At 39.6% G+C, this 16,484-nt stretch overlaps 1 protein-coding gene across 1 annotated transcript in view; it reads right to left on the bottom strand.

Annotated features, from left to right (window-relative positions):
• The window catches only part of gclm (glutamate-cysteine ligase, modifier subunit), a 16,736-nt gene extending 13,366 nt beyond the window's left edge, over positions 1-3,370 (bottom strand). The window contains exons 1-2 of the mRNA XM_010772674.1: positions 3,096-3,370; positions 1,087-1,214 (exon numbers count right to left, since the gene is read on the bottom strand). Of these exons, the coding sequence (XP_010770976.1) occupies positions 1,087-1,214; positions 3,096-3,230 (263 nt within the window). The 5' untranslated portion in view covers positions 3,231-3,370. The remainder of the gene's footprint in view (positions 1-1,086; positions 1,215-3,095) is intronic.
• Positions 3,371-16,484: the final 13,114 nt, after the last annotated feature.

The raw sequence follows: 16,484 nt of genomic DNA, 5'->3' as shown, positions 1-16,484 counted from the left end.
CATGTCTCTTCTACATCAACATGTGTCCCCTCTTCTTCATGTCTCTTCTACATCAACATGTGTCCCCTCTTCTTCATGTCTCTTCTACATCAACATGTGTCCCCTCTTCTTCATGTCTCTTCTACATCAACATGTGTCCCCTCTTCTCCATGTCTCTTCTACATCAACATGTGTCCCCTCTTCTCCATGTCTCTTCTACATCAACATGTGTCCCCTCTTCTTCATGTCTCTTCTACATCAACATGTGTCCCCTCTTCTTCATGTCTCTTCTACATCAGCATGTGTCCTCTCTTCTTCATCAACATGTGTCCCCTCTTCTTCATCAACATGTGTCCCCTCTGTGTAAAGGATTTGGTAATGACATGAGTGACACATTTATTACAGAGCTCTTAATGAAAAGGTAGAATTGAGGTGGCTTCATTTAGTTGGTTCATATGTAACAGCGACATTCTGCTGACGCCTTTATGTTGATCCAACCGCAGTAAAGTCAGTCTCTTTCCTAACATGAAACCCCCTCAGACCCCCCCCGACTCAAAGGTCCTGTCTTAGCTATTTCCCTGCAGGGGATGTGCCTTAAACCTGTTGTATTTGCAAGTATAAAGACTCCTTAGTTCAACTCTTTCAAACCTCCCTCATCCCTGTTAGTGTCCAGTGGGCGTAGTAAAAAAAGGTTAGCGAGGCCTAGTGGAGCAGCCAGGGCGCGTCAAACAGGAATGGCGGGTTCCTACAGATGATCCCTCAGTGATCGTTATCTCCATTTCACATATTTTGTTAGTTTGACGAAATCTACTCGCACTGACTATTTGAAATCCGATCACACTTTATGAATGAAACCACCAGAGCAACGTTTCTGTGCCCCCCCCCCTCTCCCTGCACCTCTGCACAGACGCACTCTCTGAATGGCGCCTTTGGAAGCCAGCACTGCATGAACATTCATCATGACAGCTTCTTTTCAGCGCGCCTGCAGGCATCCTTTGATGTCATCACTAAAGTTATTTTACTTTCCCAAGCACTAGACCTCCGCTGCCCGACAGCTTGACCATCAATGCAAATACTTTTGTTTATTCCTCTGTGTCGATGCCAAACATGCAAAAGTGGTTTAGGAGGCGTTGAGAACCAGCTGGACATGAGAAGTGTAAATGTGTCCTTACATTGGATGGTGGTTTTGTGGCAGCCTTCCAATCACTCAGTGCGGCTTGAATGCAGTCTTGAAGCTGAAATACCAAACAGAAAACAATGTTTAAAGATCATTTGAGGAACTTTCTAGTCGCAGTTTTTTTATCCTCAGAAGGCCTCATAACGACAGCTGGATATCTGTGACGTGCTGCGGCAAAAACTCAAGGGCCGCAGTTTATTCTAAACAATGAAATCAGTTGGAAAAGGAAAAACAAACAAGGAGAAGAAGGGCTGATGAATGTTTCTTTTTTGTTTGTCTTTGTTTTCAAACTATTTACATAAGGATAAGTGTGACGTGAGAAGGCCAGCTGCATCCGTGAAGTAGATTATGGATGTTTGAAAGAAAATGTCAAAAGAATCCAAACGTCGAGATGTCCGGCTGAGCACGGAGAGACAGACTGGGAGCAGAGCTGGTTCATACAGGCGTGAGAAAGAAGAACTAGTGACCCCAAATGAGACAAACAAACTTTAGCAGCCGCAGTCACAGCTGGTTCATTAAAAGTTAGAAATAATGTGAATGGAAGATACAGTAGGCTTAGATTACTTCGAAAGATAGACTTAGGACAACTTCAAGCATCCACATTTGTTTGGCTCCCAGTCATATTACAACTTTAAAATAATACAATTTTGGTGACTCCTTTGAAATATGCATATGCAGCATTACTGCAGATTCTTGAAAGAGGATACGAAAACTATCAGAAAGAGAAGTTCGATGAGACAATGGGGCGTCTAAATTACTTTTTAAAGCATTTTTCTGCATTACTTTTTTTTTGTTGGATGTCAGCCACATTATATCTGTATCCTGTCGTCAACAGTATGTCAACCATGACTTTTTTTACTTTCTTTATTGTTGATCTGAACAATAAAAGATTATATAATAAACTTTGCACTGAAGCCAAAACAAAGTGTATGTATTACACCTCTAGGCAATATATTTCGAGGAAAACCACAGGTGATGTTAAACCTGTTAGACATCAAGTGGTGTAGCAACTGAAGCAATGCTGTAAGAAGAAACAAGTCTGAACCATTTCTTTGAGGAATTGCCCCCGCATATTTATTCAGTGAACGTACGCAGTCAGTGCCAAAACAGGTAGTCGAGGATTGGATTCTTCAACCCAGTTAGGAGATAGTTCCCAGTGTTTTAGACTCAAACTCCAACTTTCAAGCTGACCTTATCTCAGACACATTCCTGCAGAGGTGACAGAAGTACTCAGATCCTTTACTTCGGTAAAAGTACAAATACTATGGTCTTCTACTGTTAAAGTAGAACTCTTAAGTCCGAAATGTTTAGTGTGCTACTTGAGTAAATATACTTAGTTTACTTAGTTACAGCTATAATTGATATACTATCCTATGTGTTTCTGCTCATGTAGTATAAGTCTATATTTCTGTTGCTGCAGTATTTTGGTCTTTTATAGAACATTTTAATCAAGCATTATTTGTGATATCACTTTTTTTAACTTTCCCAATTTGGGATGAATAAAGTCTCTAACTATCTATCTCTAGTTACTTCTGACCCCGACAAGTACACTTTTAAATAGCCCTTTATATAAATCTTTATGGGCTGCTAACAGTGCTTTTTATCAGTTAACACACACTAGAATGGTTAGCTAGTCTAAGTTACCTATTAAGACAGGTAGCCTACTGTTAACTCAAAGGCTAAGCTTTACTCTATTTAATCATGTTTTTATTTTCTAGTCTTGTTGTGGTCATTTAACATCTTGCCAAGGACAACAGTTGAAAATTAGCCTGCTGGCTAACACTGGCTCATTTACAGCAATGTGGATTAATGTGCTCTGTCCTTTAAATAAATAAACAAACAAACAAAGCTAAGAAGCTAAACTGGCACACCAACGGCTGAAACGAGCTAACCAACGGCCGGTGTTTTTGAATTCTGACCGTTATTCACGTTAGCTTACCTCTTCGCTGGGGGAGCACGGACACTTCTTTTTCAGCCGGCTTCGGTTGACTATATTCCCGGTGTGCAGCCTGAGAGTCTTCGCTTGGCTCAGGAACATCTTTGCCTCATTTTCCATGTTGTTCTGATGATCCATGTGTTTCGGTGGCGAGCTGACAGGTGGCTGGCCAGTGTAAAACTGCTGAGTAAGAGCTGGCTAGCACACGACTGTACTTATACAACTGTTATAAAAAAATATGTAGTCAGGATGACTTGCAGCTTGCAGTGTGTTGATTGACTGCTGGTTGCTTAGTGGCTGTTGGAAGCGAGCCGGTCGGTAACGCCCACATGGATGAGTCGGTGACGGCCCCGGTAAAACCGGTAAGGATGTGGAGGGGAGTGAGGGACGGGCCTCATCCCAAAAACCGGAACTGGAACTCTTGAATGGATTCTTGAATGGGATGCTGTTCTGACTGCTGACCGCTAGATGGCGGTGCAGTGTTTCTTGTACGTTTTTACAATCTTGTGCAAACTAAACACTACAAATAAAAAGTAAACTGCTACTCGAGCAGATCAGATCTTTTACTGAAAAAAAATAACACCCCCTCAGAGAGGGATCACACCACAAGTACAAACAGTCTGGTTATGCTCCATTCTCTGGAATTTGGGAAAAATATTTTCTGCAAAAGGATACATATAACTCTCTATCTATATCTATCTATATATCTATCTATCTTTATCTCTATCTTTCCATCTATCCATCTGTTTATCTATCTATCCATCCATCTATCCATCTATCTATCTATCCATCTATCTATCTATCTATCTATATATCTATCTATCTGTCCATCTATCCTATATCTATCTATCCATCTATCCATCTATCTATCTATCTGTCCATCTATCCCTATCTATCCATCTATCTATCCATCTATCTATCTATCTATCTATCCATCTATCTATCCATCTATCTATCTATCTATCTATCCATCTATCTATCTATCTATCTATCTATCTATCCATCTATCTATCTATCTATCCATCTATCTATCTATCCATATATCTATCTATCTGTCCATCTATCCTATATCTATCTATCCATCTCTATCCATCCATCCATCTATCTATCCATCTATCTATCTATCTATCTATCTATCTATCTATCTATCTATCTATCCATCCATCTATCTATCTAATGATAAAGCTTGTAAATAGACTATAAAGCCTGGCCTTTTTCCTAGTATTTCTTTTTTTACCTTACAAGACAGTCATACATTCCTAAATAAGTTTCTCTTGTAGGGAACACTGAGTACACTAAGGTCACATCCTCTGTATTTGACAGGTAAGACTTAGATTCATGACTTCAGTGTTTTGTATAAGTTGTCCTAGGTCCTCTATGTAGTAGCAAGCATGCCAAGTGCCTTTCATGTTTGAAAAGGGACCCACAATGCAGCAGCAAAAAACAGAAGAACACAAGGTTCTTCGATTAACAACAAGACATGCCAGACTTTTCAACATGATAAGTTTAGAAAACATTAAAAAGACTGAGGTGTCTCCACTGAAAACGTTTAGAGAGCCAGATCTCAAGGGTCTTTAGAGAGAATATTTCCCTGAGTGGTTTTTTAAACATTTGTCAGGATTTCATCAATTTTAGTTTTTTTTTACACGAGTTCCCATAAGGGTTATTTAAGGTTGAAGGGTCGGGACGCCCCCACAGCCCCCATGCTGCTGTTAGAACATCCACTTTAACACAAACACACTTTACACACATTTGCACACAGTTACGCAAACACAGTTGATCAGCCACATATGCTGTTAATCCAAAAGGAACTTGCATTGAATCTTGAAAGCTGCAGAAACATTCATCTGGTCAGAATACGGGCCAACGGAGGGCCTTCTCTGCGTGTTTATTTATTTATCTCAAATGTTCTTTATTCAGGGTTCATTTATCAGCACCACGGTAAACATTACATGTCACTTGTTAGACGCTTTTATCTAAAGAGAGACATTCAATACTGTGGAGCAATCCCCACAGGAGCTATTTGGGGTGAAGTGTCTTGTCTAAGGACACAACGACATGCTGACTGCAGGGGGATTGAACCAGCCTCCCTAAATGTCTGAACAAATGTACAGGCTGGACTTTGGTTTGCAGGAAAACAAGTCAGTGTGAATGATAACAGTGCAAAGGGGGACAACATGCAGTTTAAATCATGATCATATTCCTGGGAAAGAGAATGGAGTGTAAAATGGTTTCAGCTGTAGAGGAAAGTGACGGGAATGAGCTTTTTAACATGGGCCCAATAACTTATTATACATGATCAACACTTAAGCTTTGACAGGGTGTCACACATCTGGACAGCTTAAGTGCTGTCAGATAAGATCTGTGTGAGAAAGTGGGAACTGACATCTCTAAAGAGCACCTGACCTCTGACCTCTTCATGGACAAGAACAATACAGAGTTTTTTTAGATGTTATCATTANAAGAGAAAACATGCAGTATTTTTCTAAATAGAATTGAAGGGATGAAACCCTTTTTAATGGTCACACATGCAGAGCACACAGCACACACAGTGACATTTGGCCTCTGCTTTTAACCCATCCTAGTACCAGGAGTCTAGCACTAGGGGCAGTGGGCAGCTATTGTACAGCGCCCGGGGAGCAATGGGAGTGGGGGGTTGTCCGGTGCCTTGCTCAAGGGCAAGAGGTGAACTGTGACCTCTCCAAGTAGAAGTCCACACTCCATATTTTCGGTCTGGTCGGGGACTTGAACCGGCGACCCCACGGCTCACAGTCCAAGCCCCTACTGACTGAGACACTGCCGGACAGACAGTGCAGCTTTACTTATATTTCTTTTTTAATGGCAAGCAGTTTGTCTAATCATGTAACTCTGAACTACTCGCCAACAATATTCATGTGTCACACTTACTTTGCCTCAAACAAGAAACTGTCTGTTTCATTTTGATGCCAAACATATGTCACCAATTTGCTGCATTTCGCAGAAGGGGGCATTTTTTATTTTCTCAGACCTGTCAAAAGTTTACCACATGAAAGAAAGCAGCCAATAACAACAAGCCCAGGCAGATCACATGTTGGCATGAAGTGTTGCGGTAATTTATTTTGAACAGAATAATTCACTCCATTGAACGATAAGATTTATTACTAATCTAAAGGAATGTGGATTATGAAATACATCTGCAGACAAGTTCTCAACATGCATATACAGTTCCCTTTAGCTCTCAATATAACATGCTGGTATTACACAACCAGTTGAAAGGCTTTATTGTCACTTGCACATTAACTACAGTGTAGATATGGCAATGAAAAACTGAAGTCCCAGGTGTGGCGGTAACTTCTGAAGCAATTGGAGAGTCAGGACTCAGAGAGACACGAGGAGAGCTGGAGCCTTGATGGCAAACACTTTATTTGGAGTTACGGCCGGAGAAAGACATATCACGGGCCACGGTTTGACCACACGGTTGAGATGCCACAATCAATTCTGAAGAGCCCTCCTGTAGCTCCAGGTTTTAGTTCAGAGTGTAATAATCAACATTCTTCAATAGATAGAGTAAACAGCTGAGGACACTGGATCACATTTGTTGTCTCTTATGGCTCGGGGTCATCTACACCCCGAGAAGGATGTGTTCCAGGTGTCCCGTAACGACAACTATCTCTGACCGAGAGCTGCCCGGTCACAAACTGGTAACCACGACAACTTGCTAGGGCAGCCCCTCCTTAAGGGAGATAACGGCTAGAACAAATAAAACAGATGTGCAAGTGCAAGAGAATGTTTTGAGATGTGCAAGTAAATACAAATAAAATAGAAATAGTGCAAGACGAGTCTATATGCAAGTAAATGGAATTATATATTAGATAAATAATTTGCAAAATGCAAACAGAAGAATGTTTATGGATGTTCTCCACAGAGTTCAGGTGTTTAATAGCCTCATGGCCTGTGGAATAAACCTGTCCCTGAGTCTGTGGTGACATTGAGGCATTATGAATAACGAAGGGACAGTTTTATCCGCCTTCAAACTAAACACAGTTAATATCATTCTACCATACGTGTGAATGGAGTGTGATCTTACCTTGTGCCAGACTCATGTACATGCAGGTGAGGATCAGGAGGAAGAACAGAGCGGGGAACTTCATGGCTGCTGTTGTGCGGATCGCTGCAGAGACACAAACTGATTCAGTCCCAGAAATAAACACACACACAATTAGAAGCAGAGTTTCCCACCCGTCTCTGTGTTGCACATTTTGGCTGCTGTTCGCATTTTCCCATCACAGACCCCTCCAACTGAGTTCTTGAGAAAGACACAGGTCATGTCTTCGACCCCTGATTACATTTTTTGTGATCCTTGTCTGGTTTCCAGCTGTGTGCAGATGTTTCATCTGAAGCTTAATGAGTTTACATAAAACAATTTGTGATTAATTATGTCTGAATTCACTGGCAGCATGTTATCTAAACTCCACAGCTGCAACACACAACAGCACACACTCAGCATTGCAAAAGCACCAAGAGAAGCATGAGATTGTTCATTAGCGTGCGGAGGAACGTACCTGCTCACATTCAGTATTTCACAAGATGCGTCCTGGAGGAAAAGCTTTTAGTCCAGAAGCCTGCAGTGGCTCTTATATTCACGCATGGGATCTGCCCTCCCTCCCTCACCACACCTCCCTCACCACACCTCCTCTGGCATGTCAACAACACTCAAAGTTTTACAACCCCTCAGTAAAAGTGAAATTTGATCACTGAATCCCAAAAGGCCGCCCCCGCGCACGCACACACACACACACACACACACACACACACCCACACACACACACACAGGTACACACACACACAGGTACACACACACAGGTACATGCACACAGGTACACACACACACACAGCGACGCACACAGGTACACACACACACAGGTACACACACACAGCGACACACACAGGTACACACAGCGACGCACACAGGTACACACACACACACACACACACACACACACACACACACACAGGTACACACACACACACACACACACACACACACACACACTCTCTCTCTCTNGGTGCAAGTTCATCAATGTTTAGGGTCAGGCTCTGAGCTGAGGAGACCCTATTAGATCTGGCCCGTCGGTATATTGCACGCACACCTTCACTCCACCCTGAGGGTCTCCTCAGCTCAGAGCCTGACCCTAAACATTGATGAACTTGCACCCAAGATGAGATGCCAAGTATCTGACTTGAACTAGCATCCCAGAGCAGCACACTGAGTTTAAATGGATGTTTCCTTCTGCACTTTTTTTCTTGCAACAACAGGGCATGTTTGTTTTTTTCTTTGAGGGAAATTGTTTTTTTGAAGCTGTTGTTGGCCTGTGGAAAAATGTAATAAGAAATGACTCTGGAAAATCTGCAGATAGAGCCATAAGAAATGAATGCAATTGATTATTTCATGTTTAATGGGCAGTAATTTAAGCTTTGTTAGTTCCTGGTTTAATATGTGCAATAAGTTCATTTCAATAAGTTTTGCAATAAACATTGAACCAGTCCGGCCCTCGACTGGCACTGATTTTTAAATGTCGGCCCACTGTGTGTTTGAGTTTGACACTCCTGGCAACTATAATTCTAAACAAAAATGAAACAGAAACATATTTATGGCATACTAAACAATGACATTTTTTATTAAAAGTTATAAGAATATATTGTTGTAAAGCTTGTCATAGATTTGTCGCAAGAAAGTTAGTACAGTCTGAAAAAAAGTCTTAAATGTGTCAGATTTTGTCTTTAACAAGTAATAGCAATTTCTAATATGCCATACCATTTTACAGAAATGTAATAGAAACATGATGAAAGTCTGCAATAAAATAAGTTATAGTATGATATGAAAGTATAAAATATAATTTAAAAAAAACTATAAAAAGGTCAAAAATGTTATATAAAATAATCATAGCCATTCAAAAAGGTTGTAAAAAGGTTCAGAGTTTAGTATGTAAAGAAAATCAAAGCATAGTATACCATAATATTGAATATAAAATGTTGTAGACGCCAAAGAATAGTTTCATTTTAAACATAAAAGTCATAGCATGCACTAACATATCTTAAGAATGGAATAAAAAAGATCACATTGTAGTTTTTTATAAAGAGGGATTAAGTAAAGTACGACAAATCTCATCAACAAAGACAGGTTAAGGGCGGAGGCTGCACGCAGGGACAATCCATCATCAAGCCTTTCTTGCATTGTTTTTTTGGTGGCTTAAATGAATTCCAGTTTGTGGCTCTGAACCAACTCAGAGACGTGACTGACAGCCACCTGGCACATCAGAGATCTCTGCAGCCGACGCTTTCCTTTAACTCCATCGACACTTGATTTCATAAAGTCACCTAATCGTGTAAACATCTTTTTTTATCAAAAATAACAACCTGAATCATTTAAACTCCTAATTTGCCTCATAAAGGTGGAGATAAGCATGTGATATGGTTCCAGTAGAGGTAGTTTAATTCATTCACCTGCTGCAGATTTGATACTTTTGGGTCATTTGGATTAATTTGCACCTGGAGAATGTCTCGCCTCCTGTCAGCCTGCTTTTGCTTGTTACGAAGGTCATGTTGCATGGTTTTGTTTAGTTGCATTAAGCTTCTAAGGACAGAGTTACGATAAGGAAGTGGAATAAAAGGGTTTCTATTTCAGATCGGGACAGATTTTTGAAAGCTATCAGCACTTTCCTGTTAGCTGTGCATCAGAGCAACAAGTGTGTTCAAGTTAAAACAAAAAAAAACGAATTTCCTGATTACCATAAGCTTTAATAAAAACTGCATTAACTTGTAATACAAGAGACCAGAAAACTGACAAAAAGATACACCGACGCTTTAAAAAGGATCTGTTTTTTCTTCATCAATACAATCATTTTCATCAACCAACTTAAATCAGACACAGTTATAAAATAAATATGATCAAATTATAAACTTAGCAGCACTTCGGTATTGATTGTTGTTTTGTGTTTCTTGGTTTCGGGAGCCTTTTAGATATCCAGGTGCTTTCAAGAGCATAGTGGATTTTAAACCTTCTCTGTCAACTTAATAACTAGTTCTGAAGGGGCTTCATGTTAATTAATAATGTGGAACTTGAAGGATGCAATTGCTCAATTAAAACACAGCACATAAGCTGAGACTATCTGCATTACGGATCAGTGTGAGAGTTTAAAGGCGTGAGACGTGTGTGTTCAGTTTTTTCACAAAGGGGAATCATATTTGGAGTCCACATTTATGCCATACGTAACTGACTGTCTGTGTTTATTATACTGGAATTATTGTTTTGTTGCACAATTTACTACACTAATGCATTTATGTTACCATGTAAATTCAAATGTCAACACAAACAAACAGAAAAACACACCTATCAAGAAAATGTTGTTTCTTTTTCAAAAACTCTTTAAATCTTTCTTTTTTTCTTCCTGGGCCAAAATGCCTTGTTGATGCCAGAGGTCAGAGGAGAATGGTTCAAGATGGTAGAAAGGCAACAGATGTGGACTCCAAATATGATTTCCCTTTGTGTGTTACAACATCAACAGGTAAGCTAATAAACAAGCTCAATTCCCTGTTTTATGCAATAAAGCTCACCTGCAGGTCAATATAATGATTGATGCTGTTTTTACTAAGCTAGGTGTGTCTGATGAAGTGTCAACTAGATGTGTGCGTGTTCTATCGTACACATCAGGGACGAACATTTAAAGAATGGCCGCCCAAACAAGGAACGACTCTTCCAAAAATATCTCAAATATGTTGTACATGCAATCCTTCAAAACTCATCACACACGTCTCACGCCTTTAAACTCCCACACTGATCTGTAATGCAGGTAGTCTCAGCTTATGTGCTGTGTTTTATCTGAGCAATTGCATCCTTCAAATTCCACATTATTTAAACTAACATGAAGCCCCTTCAGAACTAGTTATTAAGTTGACAGAAAAGGTTTAAAATCCACTATGCTTTTGAAAGCACCTGGATATCTAAAAGGCTCCCGAAACCAAGAAACACGTCTGACTTACCACGAACGCACCTCTTTTCCCTCGCTTTCGAGTCACTCTGAACTCTGCTCTACCTATTTGTATGCTTTTATTTTCTGTCTATAGACTTTATGTGCCTTATATTTATTCTTATGTGTGCCTTTTATCTATTCTTGTAATATTATATTTTATTATATTATGATCTTGAGTCGTGGCTGAGCCTGTTGCTGTGGTCCTGGATCATAAGTCCTGGATGGATATCCTCGTGGATTCATCTTCTTATTATAGACACATGCATTTCCCAACATTTGGTCTACCTATGTTGTAAATGTATTATCTTTTCAATTTACACACGGCATCTATTGCACGTCTGTCCGTCCTGGGAGAGGGATCCCTCCTCTGTTGCTCTCCCTGAGGTTTCTCCCATTTTCCCCTTTAAACTGTGGGTTTTTCTCCGGAAGTTTTTCCTTGTACGATGTGAGGGTCTAAGGACAGAGGGTGTCGTATTGTCATACTGATATTCTGTACAAACTGTGAAGTCCACTGAGACAAATGTAACATTTGTGATATTGGGCTATATAAATAAACATTGATTGATTGATTATAATGTTATGTTAATTGTGAAGCACTTTGGGAAACCCTCTGTTTTTATAATGTGCTATAGAAATAAAGTGGATTGGATTGGTTTTAAAGTTTGTTCTCATTTGGGGCACATGTGAGAAGCAGGCTTACTGGCTCTGAAAAGATCCTGAAAAGAAAGCACTTAAATCAGTTGATGTGAACTCTACATCCTTCCTATGAATTGGGATATAGTACCAAAACAACTGAAGATACCTCGTGAACAGCAATGCTTCTCTTTTCTCAAGTAGTGCTCTTCTCTCTTGTGTCAAACTTACAGCACACTGTGATTCTGGTACAGACTTTGATTAAAGAATTACATTCAAAATGAGACTTTTAACACATTGCTTCATCAAACTAGTTCAGACATTGATTGCCATCAGGTGTGCCTTAATTCACCTGGTGCTGATTAGCAAAGATTTACACTTCCATTTAAAAGTCAATAATAGGAAGAAGCGACATATAAATAAATACCTCTCAAATCCACAAGGTAGTGTGTTTATCAGGATGGAGAACAAAAGGTAAACTAAAACAAAGTTAGATAAATAGCTTTCTATCTCTGTGCAATGCAAGCATAGCTCACAATAGGTGCCTCTATCTTTGTCTTTTTCTGTCGTCCTTCCAGGTAAATGGAAGTCTCTCTTTTTCCACCTCTGTCAAGTTTCGTATCATGACATCGATTTAATATCAATATATTTCCCAGTTAGCCCGGCAACATTTTAACTGCCGTATCAAGGGTTTAGAACGACAAATCCACACAGATTTTCCTTTTAATAGTTTTCCATGCATCTACCTGCACTGCTAGGTCGACGTGTGGACTTTGAGAATCAGAATCAGAATACCTCCCACGGAGGGGAAATGTGCCTTGTTACAGCAGAAAAAGAGCCGCAGACAGCTTGGTGTTACATATGTTACATAAAAAAGTATTAAAGTAAAAAAAAAGTTATAACATTTTACGTATTATCTATCCACCCTCCCACTCTCCATAATCTTAAACTGACCAGTCATTCACAAGGCTATCACAAGATGCAGAAATACACATTCAGGCAGACACATGAAGAATCACTTTTAGATGTATAATAATCAGTAAGCATCTGGACTGAAGACGCATGCTATTGTGTCTGTGTGTTTTACTGAGATTGGTAAAATAATCCTATTCTCTTCAGTGATCTTAAGTCATCACTACTTCTGTAAATGTATCAATGAAACTCTGTAATGTTGTTTATTTCCTGCAGCGTTGCAAACCCATCCATCACAGAGGTCAGAGACCCATCCCAGCATGACCCTAAAGCTCACGCTTTGACAGGTTATTATGTATTTTTTAAATCTCTCTCTCTCTCTCAACGTCTGTATTCTTATAGGTGATATATGGATATATTCTATATACACTCATCGTCCACTTTATTAAGTACACCTTGCTAGTACCGGGTTGGAACCTCTTTTCCCTTCAGATCTGCTTTAATTCTTCGTGGCATAGACTCAACAAGGTGCTGGAAACACATATTGACCTGATGGCATCACGCAGTTGCGGCTGATTTCTTGGTTGCACATCCATGATGCCAATCTCTCGTTCCACCACATCGAAAAAGGTGCTCTATTGGATTGATATCTGTTGACTGTCGAGGTAATTTGAGTATTCAATTAGTTCATTGTCATGTTCATGAAACCAGTTTGAGATAATTTGAGCTAAACGATGCTCAGTTCTAGTATAAAGGGACCTAAAGTATGCCAAGAAAATATCCCCCACACCTTTAACCACCACCACCAGCCTGAACCGTTGATACAAGGCAGGATGGATCCATGCTTTCATGTTGTTTATGCCAAATCCTGACCCTTCCGCCAGGGGCGTTTCCTGGACCTGGAAACATTAGGGGCTTAGCCCACAGTGGCGGCACCAGAGATTTTCTTTTGAGGGTGCTGTGGGGAAGCTTGACGTTTCATAGAGGGTGCTCAAACATGTACGGTTTCCCATTAAGGTACCGGGCGCTACAGTTGAATTTTCTACTACAACACTCCCCACACCCACATATGTGTATACCCACGACTGTTACAATGAAGGCTCGATAATCAGCTCATGGCATATAGCTGGTATTTTTTTCCTTAATGCAATGCAGAGATATTCAATCGTCAATCATATACATTGAATTGATTTTAAATGTATTTGATAGTGAGAAGCTTTTATAAATGGATTTACAATATTATCTTTGCACTGCTGAAGACTTTTACTGGAAACCCCAGGAACAACCAGCCACACTTGTTTGACCGGCCTTTACAGAGTATGTAAAACATCCCATGATTAAAGATGAGGATATTGATAAAACGCTCACTGCTTCCTCGTGGCATTCCACCATCTGCAGAGGCATTACAGATCTTATCTTGATGTTTGTTTACTTTTTAAATGACTTAAAAGTCAAATGTTCAGCCACATAAATATTTTTGCAAGATATTGTATTTGATTAACAATAGTTTCCTCGTCATACTGTATCACGCCTTTTGGGTTCTCCCTTCCCTGTAAGGAAATGAATGCTTTGTTTTACGTCACTGATTTTCTCCGCAACACCGCATACGAAGCCAGATTAAATTAAAGAACTACTTCTCCAACCATATACCCTTCTCCAGAGTGCCGTGGTTCATTAATGTGGTTCAGCTGCATTATCGCCCGCTGCAGTGCTGCTCGTCCACCGGAGTTGAGTCTACTGTTAACTCGTGGCAGCGGCCGCTGTTAAGTATTCACTGTCCGACTGTCACACAAGCAGCTGATAAATATCCCCCATCCCCATCAGTGAATGTATTTCAGTATGAATTGACGCTGTTTGGCGTCCATTGGACCCATTGGTCCATTGGCAATCGCGCTAGCCAATAGAAGCGCGATTGTTAAATAGTGATGTCTCTATGGCATAGAAGTAAACAGAGGAGTCCAATGGAGGCGTTTGAGGCAGGATGTTAGCCTTTGCAGACCATGTACATGCACAAAAACCTATACAACGCACTATAGGAAAGGGAGAACCCCAAAAAGCAAGTTACTTCAAAAGACCCTGGATAGTTTTCCTCAAGATGGAATTTGTACCATTTAGCCACCAGCCTGAACCGTTGATACAAGGCAGGATGGATCCATGCTTTCATGTTGTTTATGCCAAATTCTGACCCTTCCGCCAGGTACGTTTCCTGGACCTGGAAACCAGAGATTTTCTTTTGAGGGTGCTGTGGGGTAGCTTGACGTTTCATAGAGGGTGCTCAAACATGTAGGGTTTCCCAATAAGGTACCGGTACTACAACACTCCCCACACCAGCCTTTACAGAGTATGTAAAACATCCCATGATTAAAGATGATGATATTAATAAAACTTTAACTGCTTCCTTGTGACATTCCACCATCTGCAGAGGCATTACAGATCTTATCATGATGTTTGTTTTCCCCTTTAAATTACTCAGAACTTAAAAGTCAAATGTTCAGCCAGGTACATTTCTTTGCACGATGTTGTTTTTGATTAACAATAGTTTCCTCGTCATAGTGAATCACGCCTTTTGGGTTCTCCCTTCCCTGTAAGGAAATTAATGCTTTGTTTTTTTTAGGTGAGGCAGTGACTAATTGGATTCATCAACCAACTAGGTAACTTAAAACTTAAAGTAATAGACTAAAATGTAAAACCCTGAGAAAAAACAAAGGAATATAAGTATAATATAGAGGAATGTATATATTTAAAGGTACAGCACGTATATGTCTATATATGCAACAGTATCTGTTCAACATCTGTGTTTTAATAATTCATTTTAGTGTCACACGGATGCACATAATTTATTTCACATACAAAGTACATTTATGCCGCGGCCCCTAGTGGTCCGCCAAGGCATTGCAAGTGGGCCGCCAAATAATCTTTTTATTTTCTTATTTTCTACAGGCTAAAAGACACAAACATGGACATAACAATAACATATAGGAGATGACATTCCCATCTCAAAAAAAAACAAAAAAAAAACAGAAGAAATAAAGATACAGTCAGTAGGATCACTTCAACATTTCACAAACAAAAATAGGTTGACAACCAAAAACCACCATAAACACAACATGGCAAGCATATTTATTGTTCCTTTAATCCCACTCCTCGTTAGAGCAAATTATTTCCCATTTCACCTTTGATTTTTTATGGCAATAGTTTTTTCCAAAATAAATTGTATTTTTTATCTACTCTTCAAACACCTTAAATTAAGATTACTCCTTGATTGACTTTTAAAAATATGTATTTTAGCCAGAAAAATAGTTGTGTTTATTAACTGTGTGTGGTCTATCTAAAAGCCCAAATAAAATATTAAAGGGTGTAAATGCAAATTCAATATTTGCCGCCAAATAATTTGTTAAACCGTTACCGTGACATATCAGTATAGCCACGGAAGATAGTTTGTGTGTTTAATTCCCATGCATCAAGGTTATTTTCATGTATGTAATTGTTTTTCCTGCACAGTGTAGAGTCTTGTTGTGATGAGAGGGATACAGGTATTTCATAAAAAAAACGTGCTCCCTGGAGAATAGCTACAGAATTGATATCACAATTGAATCGGAGCTGATCACAAGTTGTCATAGATGATCCAGTCATCTCGATGAGCGTTCGGGCTGTGAATAAACAACTTGTGTTTTACTTTTAGGCTGTCTGAAGGTATGGACAACTATCAAAGCTACTATACATCACATTAAGAACGATGAACAAATGAAAGTCGGACACAAATATATAATTTAAATGATTTATTGAAGTTTGCAATGTTTTGAACAGGCATCCACACAGTCACCTACTTTGTAATGTT

Source organism: Notothenia coriiceps, unplaced genomic scaffold (assembly GCF_000735185.1).
Source record: "Notothenia coriiceps isolate Sejong01 unplaced genomic scaffold, NC01 NC01_scaffold00011594, whole genome shotgun sequence".
Lineage (NCBI taxonomy): Eukaryota > Metazoa > Chordata > Actinopteri > Perciformes > Nototheniidae > Notothenia > Notothenia coriiceps.
The sequence above is the reverse complement of the archived record's forward strand: the minus strand, read 5'-3'. Positions and strand labels throughout refer to the sequence as shown.